General features: G+C 36.6%; 1 protein-coding gene across 1 annotated transcript; it reads left to right on the top strand.

The window, feature by feature from the left end:
- The first annotated feature begins 5164 nt into the window (after window positions 1–5164).
- Window positions 5165–18903, top strand: LOC142344888 (rab GDP dissociation inhibitor beta-like). The gene is made up of 4 exons (XM_075396931.1): window positions 5165–5348; window positions 5426–5593; window positions 5660–6613; window positions 17626–18903. Exons 1-4 carry the CDS (start codon window positions 5181–5183, stop codon window positions 17764–17766), a joined length of 1431 nt encoding a protein of 476 aa, XP_075253046.1. The 5' UTR covers window positions 5165–5180; the 3' UTR covers window positions 17767–18903.
- The last annotated feature ends 862 nt before the right edge of the window (window positions 18904–19765 follow it).

Genomic DNA, 19765 nt, shown 5'->3' with positions numbered 1-19765 from the left:
GTTACAATACAAGAAAAATGTGATTTAAGGGACTTAATATAAGATTTTCATTGCAGTGATTGGAAATACTTTGATTTAGCCCTGAAGAAAAATCAGAACATCTGGACTGTAAATTGGTGTCCAACTAAATGGTCTTCCATTATTGGTAATGAGAAGTTGAATGAAATAGTTGTAAAGGAAAAAGTTAACAAAAACCACCAAAAATCGTCATCATCTTAAAACATCTAAAAACATCAACAAATATGAGTTTGAATCGTTGTTTGTTGTTTAATGCAAAGGAACTATCACTCACGTTTTTGCTAGCAGACTGAAAAAATGTTTTATTTATTCAAATCATGTTCACAACCAGAAAATTAAGAAACTGCTTGCCCATACTGATATTATTTGATAAAAATCCGAAGTTGCGTTTGGTATATAAAGTTACATGTATGGATGCAATTCCATCTATGTTGACCACTAGCCGACATTTTACCACTAGAGTTTCAGAACATCAAAGGAAAGATTCCCCTGTTGTAAAACACCTCGTTGAATATTTTGGTACAGCGCATCATAATGAATGGAACATTCTCAATGCATATCGCGGGCTTGAGAACCTAATGACAATAAAAGCGATCTACATCAAAACGTTGAAACCGGAACTAAATACACGTGAGGAAAACCGGGGAGGTAATTGTATTGACATTAACTATTTAGTTCAATTGCAAAAAAGTTCTATTGATTTTTCAAATTCAAATATTATCCTGGTACATGTTTTGAAATTTTGTCAACCCCAACAAGTTAAGGATAAGAAACATCAAGGAAGGAAAGTTAAAATTCCTTTTCAGGAGTTGAAAATAAAATGGCCGGGAATTTTAAAAACTCTGGAATAAAGATTGAAAAAAATTTGTGGGATCAAATTAAAATCTGAAATGTTGTAAATTTTATTTATCTATAATGAAATTCAGAAGTTCGTTTTTTTAATTCATTTCTTAGAATTGGATAGATAGAGTCAATTGCAAGTTCATTGTTGTTGTTGTTGGCGATTCAAAGCGGCTTTCTTGCAGGGCTGATTTTTGCCCAGTCGTCAGTTGTTAAAACAGAGTCCACTTGTTTCTGCATATATGTCAGTTGCAAAAGGTTTGCCACATGTAGACGTTCTTATCACAAAATTGTTTAATGAAAAACTCCAACATTAGGTTTATCAGTCTCTTCTAGAGTCCATAAGGTCTATTGAATTAAACATATTTTTCTAATCGGTTTGCAAGTCTGCAGTTTCAGAAGGTGAAATCGCTTCTAGCTTTTTCCGTTCTTGTTTTTTGTAGCCGAAAGACTTCTTTTGTGCGTCCATTGGCGCTGGTGAGGTCAAGTAGTTCGATGCAGTGCAAACTTTCATGCATGACTTTTGCAAGTCGAAGTAGGTCGTTCACTTGGAGAAACGTAGGCAAGGGGAGAATGTTGAGCAACCGAAATTGACTGATGTAATTCATTCCTTTGTTTTCCGCGATTCATTTCAATGCTTTTTTCTGAAAGCGTTCGAGGTTTTGTAGCGCGATTTGTGATGGGCTCACGCAGATGAAGACGTATAGCAAAACGGGTAGGATTAGTGATTTGTACAGCCCAAGTTTTATGAGTGGTTTATTTTGTACTGCGACGTTTCGTCTGAGGAGGTACAGTAATTTGTTAGCTTTCCTGAGTCGCTCTTCTATATGTTTACTCCAATTCAGGTCATCTTTGATGTGAATTCCCAAGTCTTTTACTGTATCTGCATTTGCCAAATCTTCACCAACAATATCGAAATTTTGTTTTTTCCCTCGAAATGTTATCTGAGCACATTTGTTCAGTGCCAGCTCCATGTTGTTTGATCTGACCCACGTTGAAATGCTGTCTAGGTTTTTCTGGATGGTCCAATGATTTTTTCCAATCGCGAGGATTTTCAGGTCGTCTGCGAAGATGAATGGGTCTGAGAACTTCAGCGCGTCGGGTAAGTCGTTGATGAAGATGCAAAACAGGAGCGGGCCTTGTAGTGAGCCCTGAGTCACTCCACTATTAACGTCTCGAACTCCGGAACCTGTGTTATCGATTCTTACTAACTGTTTCCGGTCGATTAGGTAGTCCATGAGAAATTGTACGAGACATCCTCCTACTCCATATTTGCAACCTTTTTTAGTAGCTCGAAATGCGGTATTTTATGGAAGGCTTTCGAGAAGTCCGCGTAGAACGCAATAACTTCTGCGTTTGGACGTTATCGAGTGCGTCGTGGAGCTTTTTCAGGAAAGTAATCATGTTTGTGAAAGCAGATCGATTTTTAACAAATCCATGCAGGTGCTTTGTCAAGAAAGTGGCAAAGTGGTCGTAAAGAGCCACGTAGATGCACATTTCCAGGATTTTACTCTCTATGTCCAGTAGGGACACTGGACGGTAGTTTTGTACGTAGCGTCTGTCTCCCTTCTTGTGGATTGGCGTCTCAGTGGCTGTCTTCCATGTGTCCGCTATCCTTCTTTGCTTCTTTATCACCTTCAGACGCTTATTTAGGACGACCGAGATATGTCGTGACGTTTTCTTGAAGAAGGCCGGGGGGAGCCCATTTGGGACCCTGGATTTAGTAATGTCGAATTAGGACACGAAGGAATGATTGGCTTCAACCGATATGTTAAAGTTTGTCAATGTAAGATTTTTCGTTTCGATGTCAGAAATTCTGAATGGTTGTTTTGGAGAGAAAACTGAATGGAAGAACTCGTTCATAATGTCGACTTGTTTGTGGACAACGGTGCTCACTTTATCACCACTCAAGATTTGCTTCGGAAGGCTGGAAGATTTATTGAGACTTTTCAGGTGTTTGAATATAACGTCGGTGTTTCTTGTGGACATTAAATTCTCCTGGTAGTCTTTTCTGTCTGCCTCGGCTGACTCGGTTATCAAGTTCTCCAGCTTCATGACTGCTGCTTTCCGATAACTCGTTGGTTTTCTTTCAAGCAGCCTTTTCTGCTTTTTCAGTTTCTTAAGATTTGACGTGAATGCAGAGATCCACGGAGGGAGGCTTTGGCGATGTTTGGTTCTTTGAGGTACATATGTCTCAACAACTTTGTCGACATATTGGTAAAGTAATTTTAATTTGATAGGGGGAGGGAACTCACGCTAAAATATTAGTTCAAATCATAATTTTGACTAAATGAGAATGCATAGGGCAAAAAACATTTTGTGCATGACAAAACGAAATTTGCAAAACCTCCACAAGAGGGATACTTATGGTTAGGGCAAATTCAGAATAACCCTAAAAATACAAGAACATGGACAAAATCGAAAAATCCGGAATAGGAATGTTTTTAAGTAAATTGATAACAGATGTAAATATGTGTTGTAAATAGGCTAAATATTGTATATAAGGAAAAATTTTCGATTGAATTTTTTAGAATGTTTCCTAGAATTGTTTTAATTGTCATCTCAGACAAATGTAAATACATATTCATTTTATCTTTTAACAATTTGTAAAACAGTTTTAACCTGACGATGAACGTAAAGTTCGAAAACGTTTGTTTTATTTACTTTGTCAAATATTTTAAAAACAAGGCCTATAGAGGGGCTCATTACATAATACTTTGAGAAGTTTTCACTGTTTTTAGTGTTTTAGCGAGTATGAATTTTATAGATTTACCGAGAATACTGAATTTTCGCAGCTGTGCACCGCTTCAACATAAGAAAAATGTGATTCAAGGGACGGTTCACAGGGTTTTTAATGCAACCTCTAATTGGTTGGCCTTCGATCAGGCTCTTGAAAAGAACAAATCTTGCTGGACCAAAAATCAATATCCAGAGGAATGGTCTTCAAAAATTGTGAATCAGACTCTAGAAAAAATAATAAGTGGCGGTAAAGACCAATTAAGAACAACACCAAAAGAGCATCAAAAAAGCAAGACTAAATCTAATGATAAGCCAACTATTTTTCTACAATACAGAGGCAACCTCACTCAAAACTTCGCAAGCAAATTGAAGAAACTATGCGAATTGCAAGTAGTTTTTACAACGCGAAAATTAAGATCGTGCCTCCCCACCCTGAAATCATCCTTTGATAGAGATCTGAAATCCCACGTGGTATATGAAATTAAATGTAATGGATGCGGATCCATCTATGTTGGGCAAACAAGCCGGCATGTTACCACAAGGATAACAGAACATCAGAAGAAGGATTCACAGGTGGGTCAACATCTAGTTGAATGTCGTGGCGCCACGAATGACATTGAATGGAGAATTCTGGACGCCTGTCGGTCAGTAGAAAAACTAATGATCATCGAAGCTATATATATCAGCAAGCTGAAGCCGGCACTAAACACACGCGACGAATATAGGGGGAGGGAACTCACGCTAAAATATTAGTTCAAATCATAATTTTGACTAAATGAGAATGCATAGGGCAAAAAACATTTTGTGCATGACAAAACGAAATTTGCAAAACCTCCACAAGAGGGATACTTATGGTTAGGGCAAATTCAGAATAACCCTAAAAATACAAGAACATGGACAAAATCGAGAAATCCGGAATAGGAATGTTTTTAAGTAAATTGATAACAGATGTAAATATGTGTTGTAAATAGGCTAAATATTGTATATAAGGAAAAATTTTCGATTGAATTTTTTAGAATGTTTCCTAGAATTGTTTTAATTGTCATCTCAGACAAATGTAAATACATATTCATTTTATCTTTTAACAATTTGTAAAACAGTTTTAACCTGACGATGAACGTAAAGTTCGAAAACGTTTGTTTTAAGTATTGGAAGTTATTTTAATTTGACAAATTGGTTTCTTTTACATTGGTAAAATTCTTCGCACATTGTGTTGACGTTTGTATGGCAAATAAATTGGAACGGGGCGTCTTCAAGAAATTTATTTATAGACTGTATATAATTTTTTCGATTGTGAAAACTCGTGAAAGATTCCCTCACTGTGGCTGAAAATCCGAACAACAACAAACCCGGTGTTCATTTGGATCTTTTCCGTTTGCGCACCTCTCCCCAGCTTAGTGGGTGCATTTTATTTGCATCCCCCAGACGCACGTGCCATATTACATAATATTTTACTGTGTAGTGACACGTACGCTGTAATGGGGGGGGGGGGGGTGCATAACATATTAGGGGCACAAACGGAAAAATTTTCAACAGACTGAAACAATGAAAAACGATTATTTTAATTAATCGAATGTTTTCAGATGCTTGTGATGGCAGTCTATGAGGAATATTCGGCAGAGCACGACTCCCTTCCACCTCTTGTCACTGATGAGCAAACGGGCGAAGAAGTTAAATTTGACTGCATATGTCTGGGAACAGGGCTCAAGGAATGCGTTGTATCAGGTCTTCTCTCCAGATCTAAACGAAAGGTTAGCCTTTCCAGTCAATCTGTTTATGAATCAATAGGTATAATCTTTTTCACAAGATTATTGTTACCATTATTTAGGTCTTGCATCTTGACAAAAACGATTTTTACGGTGGAGACACCACCTCTGTTACGTTGAAAGACCTCTACGTAAAGCATCGGGGTGACGGCTCGCTTGCACAGCAGTATGGACGCGAAAAAGATTGGTGTATTGACCTAATTCCGAAAATATTAATGGCGACAGGAAAGGTAACAATTTTTTTGCTTACTTCATCACGCTTTCTTCGTGCTAGATTGATAAGCAATATGTTTCAGTTGATTAAAGTGCTGATCTACACTGATGTGCACAGATACGTCGAGTTCAAGCAAATTGAAGGCAGTTATGTATACAAATGCGAAAAGAATTCATTCCGCGTATCAAAAGTACCCGCAAATGAGTCTGAAGCGTTGCGATCTGACCTTTTAGGTCTCCTGGAGAAGAGGAGGTTCAAAAATTTCCTGGTGTTTGTAGACAAATTTGACCCAGAGGATCCTGCGACATTCCAAGGTTGCCACCCAGGCCAGATTACAATGCTTGATTTGATGAGGAAGTATTCTCTCGCAGATAGTACAATTGAATTTGTTGGTCACGCGATTGCGCTCCACACAGATGATAGCTATCTCGACGAGCCCTACGGCCTCACGGTCAAAAAGATGAAGCTCTATTTGGATTCACTAATGCAGTATGGCTGCAGCCCGTACTTGTACCCAATGTATGGATTAGGGGAGCTACCTCAGGGCTTTGCCAGGTTGTCTGCCAGGTATGGTGGCACGTATATGCTGAGAGCTGCTCTTGAGAAAATATTGATGAAAGACGGGAAATTCGCCGGGGTAGTTGTTGACGGCAAAATTGCTCGAGCCGATCAGTGCGCTTGCGACCCCTCATACGTTCCGGACAAGGTTAAACAGGTGTACGAGGTTGTGAGAGCTATTGTAATTCTTGATCATCCTCCTTCTTGCGTTAAGCCACCAACGGACTCCTGTCAAATTATCATTCCACGGCAACAATGCAATCGTAAATCGGACATCTACGTGTGCTGCGTTGGTTGGAAGAATGAGGTGGCACCCAAGGGATATTACTTGGCCATAGTTGCGACTATGAGCGAATCTTGTTCAGGAAACTGGAAAGATGAAGTCAGAAGTGGGGTGGATATTCTAGGCCCAGCAATTGACACGTTTTATACCCTGGATAAGTTTTATGTCCCAACAGGATCCGGCCAGGACGATCAGGTGAGACGATTTTGATGTAAAGATAAAGATGTAAATTTAAGTTGGAAAAAGACATCCAGCAGACATAAAAACAAAATGCGCACCAAAAGCTCTAAAAATTGCATTATCTGTAAATTTAAAATTCTGTCAGGAAGTAGCCGATTCAGTCCTTTCTTGACTCCGTCATCTGATGAGGGCAAACGTGGTCTGAGACGATCGTTGCAATAGTTGGTAAAATATCATCCAATAGGTGTCCGGGTGTTTTGACCATTGTTTGGAGAAAAGACAGATCTAAACGACGCGTCAATTGGTAAATAGACTTGTAACCATGTAGTAGTCAAAATCTGACCGCATTCTTTTGAATGCTTTCTAATTTTGCCAGATTAGTATAACTAACGCCTCCCCAAACAACTGAGCGGTACATAAAATGAGGAATAATAGTGACCAATAAAGCTTTTTGATATGCTCCAACCCATATCCCGCATGCTTCAACTTCAGCAATAGAAAAGGGACGTGACCTTCTGAACAGTTGGCACATGTGAATCAAATCTCAAATTAGCGCCGATTTTGTATGTTTGTTTTTGCTGGAGAAGGTACTTTTCCCCAACATTTGGTTTTGAGTGGCTGATTCAGCGCGCAGCCTGTTCATTGTTCCGACCTCATGTGACGGAAAGAACTCCGTTAACCTACTCTTTTGGTATGTCGACGTTCCCTTACATTGGAAAAGATTGGACAGAACCGTCAGGGCATTTTGCGTCTAAGTAAAAATCATGCAGAACTTTAAATGACAAGACAAATTTATTTTCTTGCTGCCATAAGTCCTGGTTCTTTCTTTACTCACGAAAAGATTGAATAAATGTCGTCGTTTGCCGTTAATTTCTACGTAAAAAACATGGCCGGTTTAGTAGGAGCAAGATTTTTTACAAATAAATATCTGTACGAACTTTTATCTGTACTATCTTTTCGAACTTTAAATTTTATGATATTGTAGGAAGTTTGTGCGAACTCACATTGCCTATTCTCTTTGTTTTTCAAATAGTGTTAAGAGTAATACAGATAATAAAAGTAATCAGCAATGCAAATAATCGAGTCAGCACTGCTCAAAAAACATGTTGATAAAATAGGCTAGCTGCTCTACCGCTGCGAACCATGAACATCAACATGTAATGCAATGCTTCAAATTCCAACAGTTTGTTCGCTCTGCAAAAGAGTAAAGCAATGCAACTCGATGTCTCCAGTGCTCTCAAAAGCACATCGTTAAAAACTGCTCTGTCCAAAAAGTAAACGGCAAATGCTCAAATTTTGGTGGCGCTGATGCCGCTCTTTATCGCGGCGTTCCTGTCTATCAAAGCAAGTTAGCTGAGTCTTGGAAGAAACTAATTGAATTTAAATTTTCAGCCGTCACAAGTCAATTCAAACCGCAGAAAAACCACGAAATGACCCCTTCCACTGAAGAAGTTGCTACTCTCTTAGCAGAGGTCTTGAGCAAAATACGCACAGTTTTCAAAACCATGTCATAGTATTGTAATTAAATTTGTCCCCAACAGCGCCTCGCCCATCTTCAATAAAAAATTGATGAACAAAGATTACACTAAAGCATCAGAAGCGCAAACACAGTGCCGACAAATTATACATCAAACATCCAGAACTTCAGTTAAAATAAACTTAGAATAATGCAATGGAACTGCCGCGGACTAATTAACAAAACAAACGGATTGGTTTTATTTTTAACAGAAATTTATTCAGTGTGTGAACAAAACGAAAAATTGGCAAAAGAAGTGTATCCCCATTAACTACGTGGTGGCAACTGAAACCTGTTCTAATGGTCATCACGGATCCCTTTTTTATTAAAGATCAACGTTATTTTTAATGGAAATAGAGGAGAAAAGACCAAGATTCTCGTACCAGCAAACTTTTCGCCTCATCACTAACCAGGAAAGAAGGAGATCAATCAATTCAGTGGCAATACTGTCGATTTAGTTCGCTAATCATTCTAAGATTTTTTGTCAAGAAAAGTTTCATACATTTTTGAGACACGAAAATTGATAAAATTGAAAATAAGAAAGCAAAGAAGAAAGAAGAAAACTGCACCCAAAGACGAATACGAATCTCCAAAAAGAATCAAAACGACCCATAAGACTAATTGTGTCGAAAAGAATAGCCAAAAAGTTGAAACTTTAGGTGACAAAGGCCAGAAAATATTCGGGAAAGCGATTAAAGACCTAACCAATGAGCAGTCAAAACAAATTTACGCGGGCTACCCAAGTTTAGTTTACAAAAGGCACTACAGTCGCATACCATGAAAAAAGAAAATGTTTTAACGAATGGTAAACGAAGCAATCTAAAATCACAACAGATTGGGAACTGGTAGCTCAACACTGCAATAGAAATAAAAATGAAACCCAGTTAACAGTTGTGAAAGCGAGCCAACCGGTGTTGTGGTCACAATAACTGATTTTGAACTTCTGAGGTGTTCGAGAAAGATCTGCACCGGACCTTTCAGAATCTGCTTATGAATTCTTAAAGAGCTACCAAATTGTGTTTAGTGCTATAATATGTGTTCTATTTTCCAGCTCAACTGTTTAAAAAGGCTGCCAAACATTTTGAAGATCGAACAAATGCAGAAAATTTACATACCCATTGATTTGAGCATCTGTCTTTGAGCAAAAATGTATAAAACTGCAGTGAAAAATATAGTCATAAAACATTGTGAATCCAATTACATACTTTCGCGTAACTCAAACAATAACAGGAAAGTGATCGCTGAACAACAGACATTCTTTTAAAACTCAATCAACTTGTAAGTGAAGCTTTTCAGTGGCTTAAAATGGCTGGGCTGGCGTGATTAGGCGTTGAAAAGGCTTTTGATCGTGCCTGGCTTCTTGAATTGATTCTTAAACTAAGATCACCGGGGCTAAAATTTTTCCTGATCCATTAGATAACTTGTATCCTATCACAAATAAACTTATACGTGAATATGAACTCTGATGACTCCAATTTTTTTCTATTTTGGTCGGTAGCCCAAATTGAAAAACCAAATCTCACAGTTGCCTGATGATTTTGCCTTATATTACAGATGCGTTCCACCAAATAATTCAAGAAATCCTCCAATGATCGCTAAAAAACTTCCTGGATTTATGCGATTCATTCCAGATCATAAACCGAGTAAAATTCAATACATGATCTTCAAAAATCCCTCACAGAAAGACTCGGCGCTCAATCTGAACATCAAAGATTTGCCCGTTGGTATGACCGTATTGCTAAAATTTCTCGGTATTACTCTCGGACCTCACCTTAAGTGGAAATACCTTGTGCGACTAAATGATAAGAGAGCTGTGGAGACTGAGCAACCTAAACATAATCGAGTCTACTTCCAGTCTCCAAATCCTGGATTCGCTCTATGCTCATTTATGCAAATGCTTGCTGCCTGGACCAATCCCGTGCGCTCATCTGGTTTCAAAACGTCCAGAATCGAGCTCTAAGATTTTGCTTCTGGAGATTATATCAGAGAAATGCAGATTTTATTAACCAGGCAATCGAACACGGTTTGCGGTCTATTGTAGAATTTTCAAACAAAAAACGACTGTCAACTCAACTCATGCAAAAGTAATCTTGATCATATCATATAATGCCAAAATTTCTCATGCACCATAGACTAATGGCACAATAACTGATCAAAGAGCTCGAATTTTGAGATATCAGGATAAATTCCTTTTGAATTCCTAACTACAATAATCATACACTTGCAGAATTGGGTTCGAAGGCAGCAAGCATAAAAGAGGGAAATATACCACAACTACAAAATGAATGGCAAGACAAAACAGCAAATCGGAGTTTTGGCTCTCACGCTAACGACTCAGGACATACAGCGCAATGGCGGAATTGAGAAACCACGAGCGAATCGGCGAAGTTGATACGAATTTTGTTTAGTTTCCAAGTTCGACCAAAATTTTTCTCCTTTCTATGCAATTTCTTCCTATCAATAGTTCGGTCAAGCTAACGACACAAAATTGAGCTAATTAGTTCTGTTGGTTTACAGAACACACAACAATTTTTTAACTTAGTAGTATGACGTGCAATCCTGATTTCGGCCTTACCTATCTATCTACTTTGTCACGTATACAATTATTGCATATCAAGTTCTTGTATGTTCTATCTGATCAATCAAACTAAAGAAAATATGGCAGGCCACTTGGCTATTGAATTCGGGGCCTAATGCAACTCCTCAATCCACCTACGTTAACATAAGTCAAGTTTTGTTTTTCGGTTTGGCCAGCCGCTATTCGAGGCCGGACGGATTAAGTGATTTTAATATAGTGCTAGCATAGTGAAGGTCAGCATACTCTTTCTTTGCCGCCCTCTTCTTTATCCCGTTTCTTCCCTTTTACTACACTACACCGATTAATAAAGAACATCGAATTAATAAAGAACATAGAAAATCCCATTAGATCACGAATACGTCTAATTATGTGCTACGCGCTGTTTGGATCCGTTCTTCTATGGTTTAGGTCAGCGTAGCACTTTTATCCCGTTTTACCGGTTTACTCAATAAGAAGAATTTCAGCTAGCTTTGCTTACAAATAATTTTTTCCCTATTTTTTCGCGTAATTACATACTTTCGCGTAACTCAAACAATAACAGGAAAGTGATCGCTGAACAACAGACATTCTTTTAAAACTCAATCAACTTGTAAGTGAAGCTTTTCAGTGGTTTAAAATGGCTGGGCTGGCGTGATTAGGCGTTAAAAAGGCTTTTGATCGTGCCTGGCTTCTTGAATTGATTCTTAAACTAAGATCACCGGGGCTAAAATTATTCCTGATCAATTAGATAACTTGTATCCTATCACAAATAAACTTATACTTGAATATGAACTCTGATGACTCCAATTTTTGTCTATTTTGGTCGGTAGCCCAAATTGAAAAACCAAATCTCACAGTTGCCTGATGATTTTGCCTTATATTACAGATGCGTTCCACCAAATAATTCAAGAAATCCTCCAATGATCGCTAAAAAACTTCCTGGATTTATGCGATTCATTCCAGATCATAAACCGAGTAAAATTCAATACATGATCTTCAAAAATCCCTCAAAGAAAGACTCGGCGCTCAATCTGAACATCAAAGATTTGCCCGTTGGTATGACCGTATTGCTAAAATTTCTCGGTATTACTCTCGGACCTCACCTTAAGTGGAAATACCTTGTGCGACTAAATGATAAGAGAGAGCTGTGGAGACTGAGCAACCTAAACATAATCGAGTCTACTTCCAGTCTCCAAATCCTGGATTCGCTCTATGCTCATTTATGCAAATGCTTGCTGGCTGGACCAATCCCGTGCGCTCATCTGGTTTCAAAACGTCCAGAATCGAGCTCTAAGATTTTGCTTCTGGAGATTATATCAGAGAAATGCAGATTTTGTTAACCAGGCAATCGAACACGGTTTGCGGTCTATTGTAGAATTTTCAAACAAAAAACGACTGTCAACTCAACTCATGCAAAAGTAATCTTGATCATATCATATAATGCCAAAATTTCTCATGCACCATAGACTAATGGCACAATAACTGATCAAAGAGCTCGAATTTTGAGATATCAGGATAAATTCCTTTTGAATTCCAAACTACAATAATCATACACTTGCAGAATTGGGTTCGAAGGCAGCAAGCATAAAAGAGGGAAATATACCACAACTACAAAATGAATGGCAAGACAAAACAGCAAATCGGAGTTTTGGCTCTCACGCTAACGACTCAGGACATACAGCACAATGGCGGAATTGAGAAACCACGAGCGAATCGGCGAAGTTGATACGAATTTTGTTTAGTTTCCAAGTTCGACTAAAATTTTTCTCCTTTCTATGCAATTTCTTCCTATCAATAGTTCGGTCAAGCTAACGACACAAAATTGGGCTAATTAGTTCTGTTGGTTTACAGAACACACAACAATTTTATAACTTAGTAGTATGACGTGCAATCCTGATTTCGGCCTTACCTATCTATCTACTTTGTCACGTATACAATTATTGCATATCAAGTTCATGTATGTTCTATCTGATCAATCAAACTAAAGAAAATATGGCAGGCCACTTGGCTATTGAATTCGGGGCCTAATGCAACTCCTCAATCCACCTACGTTAACATAAGTCAAGTTTTGTTTTTCGGTTTGGCCAGCCGCTATTCGAGGCCGGACGGATTAAGTGATTTTAATATAGTGCTAGCATAGTGAAGGTCAGCATACTCTTTCTTTGCCGCCCTCTTCTTTATCCCGTTTCTTCCCTTTTACTACACTACACCGATTAATAAAGAACATCGAATTAATAAAGAACATAGAAAATCCCATTAGATCACGAATACGTTTAATTATGTGCTACGCGCTGTTTGGATCCGTTCTTCTATGGTTTAGGTCAGCGTAGCACTTTTATCCCGTTTTACCGGTTTACTCAATATGAAGAATTTCAGCTAGCTTTGCTTACAAATAATTTTTTCCCTATTTTTTCGGATGAAGTTTTATTACTACTTTTCTGTGGTTATAAAGACATCAACATATCTGATTTTGTTCTTTTTTCAAAATGATATTTTATCACCTGTTACTTCTCCATTTTTATGAGCCAAACTGATTACGGAAAGAGATATCCAATTGTAAACATATCGATAAATGCTTGACGCTGTTCGAATGATTCTTAGGGCAAATAGCTATTCTGTGATACTTTTACATGCGTCAGTTCGAATCTCACTGGAATATCATTTACTACGAGATGATTGCGAACTGAATGATTTCGGATGACCAGGAAAATGAAGTTCATTAACAGGACTCTTTGTTGCAGCGCAATTTTACGAATCAGTGACCATAGACAAGGAAGTTCGAGCCCCGCACACCAACTACTTTTCCGATCCCTTTACATATCTAACTTTTTTGTGCCGACCCACTTTAGTGGGGGAGGAATTGCATGCTCAAATGGGAGTTCTTTTCAGTCAATTTTGGCCGATCGATTTTATCATTGTAGAGAGTTGTTAGTGGTATCTTTAGAAAAGCCGTCCAGCGTAGATTTTGGAATTAAAAATATTTTTATTTGATTTTCGCTTTTTACAGGGAGTTATCGAGGTTTACAGTTTTATGAATAGGTGAAAATATTCCTTTGTTTTCCCATTTACGTATTTTTGACCAAACTTTCGCCAATTTTGCTAAATTATAGTAAATTTGTTAATGGTGGTGGTATTAGTTTTATTTTTAAAAATAAAAGAGGGTTGCTGAATTGTTCGATCCAAGTTCATTCTAGAATTTATGCTAAATTTCTCAAAATAGTTTCTTCAAAAATGTGACCAAATATGTTTTTTAGCCCATTTTCTATATTTTTGCTGAAAGTAGAAACCTTAAAATTGCGGTTTTGTTCTTTGAAATTTCAAAAGGAGAGCTATTTGTACTCCCATTGGCTTTTAGAGTCATCTGAAATTAGATTTTTGCTTGTTTTTCGATAATTATAATTTTATACAAAATGCCTTTTATTTTTGATATACTAATAAATTTTGTTTAGAAATTGATCTATTTTTCAACCATTTGAACAATTGAGTGTTTTCTTAGACGTGCAGCAATAAACGGCTGATCTTGATCTGATTATGAATCCTTGCGGTAAAAAAAATTATTTTTTAATGGGGCGTGGCCTTTTCAAAATATTTCCGGATTTATAGATTTTTATGTTAATTACTGACAAAAATATCAAATAAGTGCTCAATTATTGACAAATATTATTTTTCAAAATGAGGCCCAACAAATATATATTATGGTTTCAGAATTAAGCTCATGTTTCTTATGGCTCTGGCCAATTGTTTGCGTAAAATTTTTTTGCCTTATGTTTTGCTTTCTTTTGTGATACTTTTTGTTGTGCAATGACAGTCTCCCCAAGGAAAAATTCAATTGGTTTTTTAAGAGCTAAAATTGAACCTAGGCAGTGCTTTCAGTTGTTATCTAATGTCTCTTATGACTTTGAATATATTTGTGTTTTTTTCCTGTGAGACATAATATATTGTCTATAACGGTTCTATATTTAACTGATGGTTTTGATACTTCGAATTTTTTTTTCACTTTTGAGCATAATTACCGGTTTTAGTTTCATTGGGTTTCCTTGTCGAATGAAAGGAAGTACAACATTATTGGCATTTCATATTGGAAAAAGTACAGCGTTGAAGAAAAGCGTATCTGAATATATTAATTGTTTTTGTTGATTAGTTTTTGCTTTTGAGCTGAGACAGTTCTCTAGCAAAATTTAGTGAATTTTAAATTTTTTTGCCTTTGTTTGTCTATCTTTTTGTTATTTTAGGAAAACACTTGGTAATGATACGTCCCAATTGCTTCAACTGAACGTATAACCGATCCTATTTCATTTTGTAGATATTTGTTTTAATCACTTTCAAATTAATTTTAAAAAATTTAACTATTCTTTTTGCTCTCAATTTCGTAACCATATAACTCAATCGCGCTAATGAGAATTCTGAAATAGTTTTGACTCAACCATTTCGTTCTCTGTTAGTTATTTGTTTTGACTGATGGTTTCGATCATGTATTTTTATAAAAAAAAGTTTCGAAGATTTCTGTATGTTCAATTTTCAGTTTCCATGCTTTTTGTTTAAATCATAAGTCTGAAATGACTTTTGAAAACATGTGTTTTCAAAAACATTTGGATTTTTGAGCTTCGCCATTTTTAAATTTTTTTGGCCGAGTGCTGGCTTAGTCTCTGTAAAGACAGGGAACAACCCGTTCTCAGTGATGTATAGTGTGATATCTGTACTGGTTTTAATTGCAATCACTTGTTATCGGCTTTTTCTTTTACTGATGTTACGAGATTTCATAAAATTTTTGAGATTTTATTTATTTGTACACTTAAAAGGATTTTTGTTTTCATTTTAATTTTTTACTATAACGGTGGGTCCCATTGGCTTTGAATTTTTGAGCAATTGATCATGCTATTTTTACTATGTTTTAAGGAATTTTAGTGACATGTTTTTGTTTTTATCGGCTTCACTGCCATTTTCGCGTTAAGTTTAATTGAACTTTTTATTTTTGCCGGTATTTGTCCCTTTTGTAGTCGTATGACATGCACTGAAGAATGGCAGGTCTCAATTGCTTCCTATGGAGATAGAAATGAAAATTTTAGTGTTTTCAGTGAATATCTTATGTGAAAATTTACCTGTTTTCATAAATGGAAACGTATTTTGGAACTTTGCACCTTTTTGCTCTTTTTTATCGACCTGTTACCCAGTCGATTGAGGACAGGTCCCATATCTTTTCTGATGAAGTATAGGTTAATTTGTTTTGTTTAAGATTTATCTGATGCTAATTTGTCTTTGTTATTTTAGTGTAGATATCCAGTTTTGATCCTAATTAATGTCCATTATCTGATTTTTATGATTAATGGGTATTATAGCGCTCCTCATTTTTTGGCTATTATAGCGCTCCTCATTTTTTTACTTCCTCTAACAGATTTTTGTTTCGTCTTAACCTGACTTCTTGGAATTGACTTTTTCGATTACCTAACCTCACTCAAAAAAATGACTTCTGACCTCACTTATGGAACTTTAAATTTTATGAACATTTACTTGTTAAAGGTCAATAGTGTGCATCTAAGTAGTGCCAAACATGTATGCCCTAATTCTTGATTATTAGAGTCTTGAGTTTTTGATTTCGAATATTAATTTTGGGATCTTCTCACTTTGTGCCCCCAGTACGTTATGCGCCCCCCAGTTACAGAGCATGTGCCATTACATAGTAAGTCATTATGTAAAAATTATTGCACGTGCGTCTGAGGGGTGCAAATATTATGCGCCCACTAAGCTGAGGGGGCACAAACGGAAAAGATCCTAATTTTGAAGAGCCCTATTAGGGCTTTCTCCTTATAGAGCTTGTGTCTCATAAAAATGACAGTCCAAAGCTAATTCAAAAAGTCTAGTGGTCTATTAAAGGTCTGGTGGTCGATCTGTCTATCTAATCTCTTTAGTTGTTTCAATTCATGGAAGGCCTCAAGCGTCTATCGCGGCTTTTTTCCTTGCAATCTGCCGGCTATGTTTGTCTTTTTTTAGTAGTCCTATTAACAAAAAGTTTGATCAGCCCTCAAACGTGGCTTTCTTTTATTTCATCTTTGGTTTTTTGAACGATATGTATGTTTTTGAAAGGTTTCTATCACTTTATCATTGGGTAGCCAATTAAGTCAAGAATGTGGATGAGCGGGGTCGGGACATTATGTGCGTACGCACATTACCGAGCCTCCTTGTTATGGTTAGTATTTTAAGCTTCTTACATATAGAAGCTTACTTACCTGTCGAAAGAAACGAATGCATATGTATAGTTCACATAATCTACGAGGCTAGCCCGGACAACATAAACTGAAAATAAGAGAAATCACCTTCAGCCAGTAGAAGTCCTGCACGATACTTGTAACTTGAGTACAACCGATGCGAGGGGAAAATGATTTCGGACACAAGAAAACGGAGCCATGATTTTAGCACGAACTCCTTTCTTCAACTCAAACTCTTCTTAATATGTGGTTAACTTTTTTTTCTTTAGCTGAAGGTTTTACATAAATTGTTTTTATTTGCTCAATTGTTTTCTATTCAAGTGTTTTTAAGAATAATATATTTGCAGAAAAACGATTCTGGTTTATTTTTAAGAAATCTTTTTTGCAGTTATAATACTGTACTATACAAGAGCCTTGAAATGACGCCTTTTATTGTATGAACGTTTTGGGGAGTCATTATTGACGAACAAAAAAACCAGTCTGGCTTAGCTCCTCGACTCATTACACGAGGTAGGAACTATCAACCTGAATGTTGGCTATGGCCCACTGATTTGAGTAGAGACGTAAACAAACAATTTGAACCGCACAATTTCAAACCGCACAACTTGAGTGTATATATAACATGATACTAAAACTGCCCAAATTCAGCTTTATACCTTCAATTTGATTATTTCGACTTGATAATAAGAAGTTTGGACAGAAAGCTTGCTGATAATGAAAACGGAGCAGTTATTGTGAGTAATGTTTTTAGATCTTTGTGAGCAGCAGCTATGACCCGACAACCCACTTCGAGACAACCAGCCTGGACATTGTGAGGATCTACGAGGCCATGACTGGCGAGAAGATAGACTTCGACAACCTCCCTCACAAGGCACCATGCGATGACTACTAGAAGAAGAGTAATAGCCACGACAAGAGTAGAGACAATACTGAAGTGAGCACTCACTCACTTATCACACATTCATCACTACATACAATAACAGCGAGTGGTGCTGTGACTGTGTTGATTTTATTATAATCAATTTATACCACTGTATAGCGTGCCCCATAAAGTTGAAGGAATCATTGGACATATTTCAAAGTTCAATTTTTAAACATTTAGATAAAAGCGAACGAAGTGGACCTAACATTCAAACTTTCGATTGTTTTAACTTAATGGGACAGACTAAAAATTGAGCTGAACTCTTCTGAGCTCTGTAATTGAGCGAAAAATCTTTTGATAATAAGATTTTAGACCAACTGATTGGTTTAGAAAATATATTGCGATTTAATGCTTCTTTACCACGCTCCTAGACAAACTGTTTTGAAACAAACTTCAGTCAAGTTAGATTGGAATTTAAAAATATATAATTGCCTTGTTTTTGGCGGTGTTCAGCTTGATGTCTCGTAATGGACGTTTTTTTAAAAGAATATTTGAGTAGGAAATCTGATTGAAAATTGATACGAAGGTATTGATCCCGTTTTGCAACTTACTTTTATAAATTCACAATCCTGAGAACTTAATATATGAATAGTTTACTCGAAAATTGACCTCAATATTTAGTATATGATTGTGAATTTTCTCCCTCTTTGGAATCTAACTGACGATAATTTTCACTTCCATAGTTTCTGATAAAAAGCTTTCCATGTCAAAAATCTACGACAATTGCTCACAATTAATCATTGAAATAGATCTCTAAACAGGGCAAATTTTTAATATTTAAAACTGAAGAATTGACCTTTTGCCTGAATTGAGTCCGTAGTTGTAACTTTATTGCTATTTTATTCTTCCTAGATATGAAATTGATGAGCCGCGCTTAGCAATTTAAATCTATTACTATTATAGAGGCAGTTTCAGTTATTACAAGTGATGTGTGCTGTTAAGAGCTGCATTTAATACCAATGACAATGATGTTGCTGTTGAATTAATTAATAATTATTTAATTTTGAAGCTATCTGTAATTGTGCTTATTCAATCCAAGGTGAACTTTTGCTGAATTGGGATTAAATTTTTATGGAATGCAAAGTAATCGATATATTCTTTTCTTCAGGTCTTTTTTGCAATATTTCAGACCCAGAACTGATTAATTCTGACATTTAGCTTAAGTTTGACCGCTCTCATCAACAAAACTTTGCTAATTGGGAATGGAGGCAAACTTTTGAAGCAGAGCAAAAATAAATCCACTGTTTGTATCTTTTTATCGAAAGGGCCGGCGGCACCCATGTGTACTGAAAGAATGCTAATTTTATGGAAATCGAGCGAAGAAAGTAAACAGTCACCAAAAATAGCTGGAGAATTTTTTCCAATCATTTTGTCAACAAATAGTAAAAACTTAAAGTTTTTATCCGGCACCATAATTTTGCATACTTGGTGGAAGAAATAAGATCAATGACTGAACCTTATAAATTTTTCTGTAAAGTGATTCAATTGCTTCATCTTTTGCTTTAATAACTTCCAACATCGATCTCGTGCTACAATTAATTGATTGCTTTTGAACAAAGTTTGAACCTATTATTTCCGCGTGTCTTTTTTAATAGCCGCACAGCGATAGCTGGGGGTTTTTTACAATTCAAAGAATTTGAATTGTCTTTTAAGATCTCTTCACACATTTACGTGATTTTTGAAGTCAAATTGGAGTAGTGATTTCGGTCACACCAAAACAGGAAGTAGAGCGAAAAAGCAAGTGGTTTTGTGGCCTGAAATTAATTCGCTCTAATTTTAAAGTAGAGTGAGACAACGGTGTTTGAACAAAGATTCGCATTCTCGCTAGTGGTTTTTTGTTCACATGCGGCAATTTCACTTTAATTTTTACTGTTTTTTCGATTATTTGGATTGGATTTTATTCTAAATGGTTTTCCCAACCCATTCATAGTCTCTTCTAGTTCTAGTATTCTGTTTAGTCAATGAAAAT

This window comes from Convolutriloba macropyga, chromosome 8 (assembly GCF_964194025.1).
Source record: "Convolutriloba macropyga chromosome 8, txConMacr16.3, whole genome shotgun sequence".
Taxonomy (NCBI): domain Eukaryota; kingdom Metazoa; phylum Xenacoelomorpha; order Acoela; family Convolutidae; genus Convolutriloba; species Convolutriloba macropyga.
Note: the sequence above shows the minus strand (reverse complement) of the source record. Positions and strands in the feature narration are given on the sequence as shown.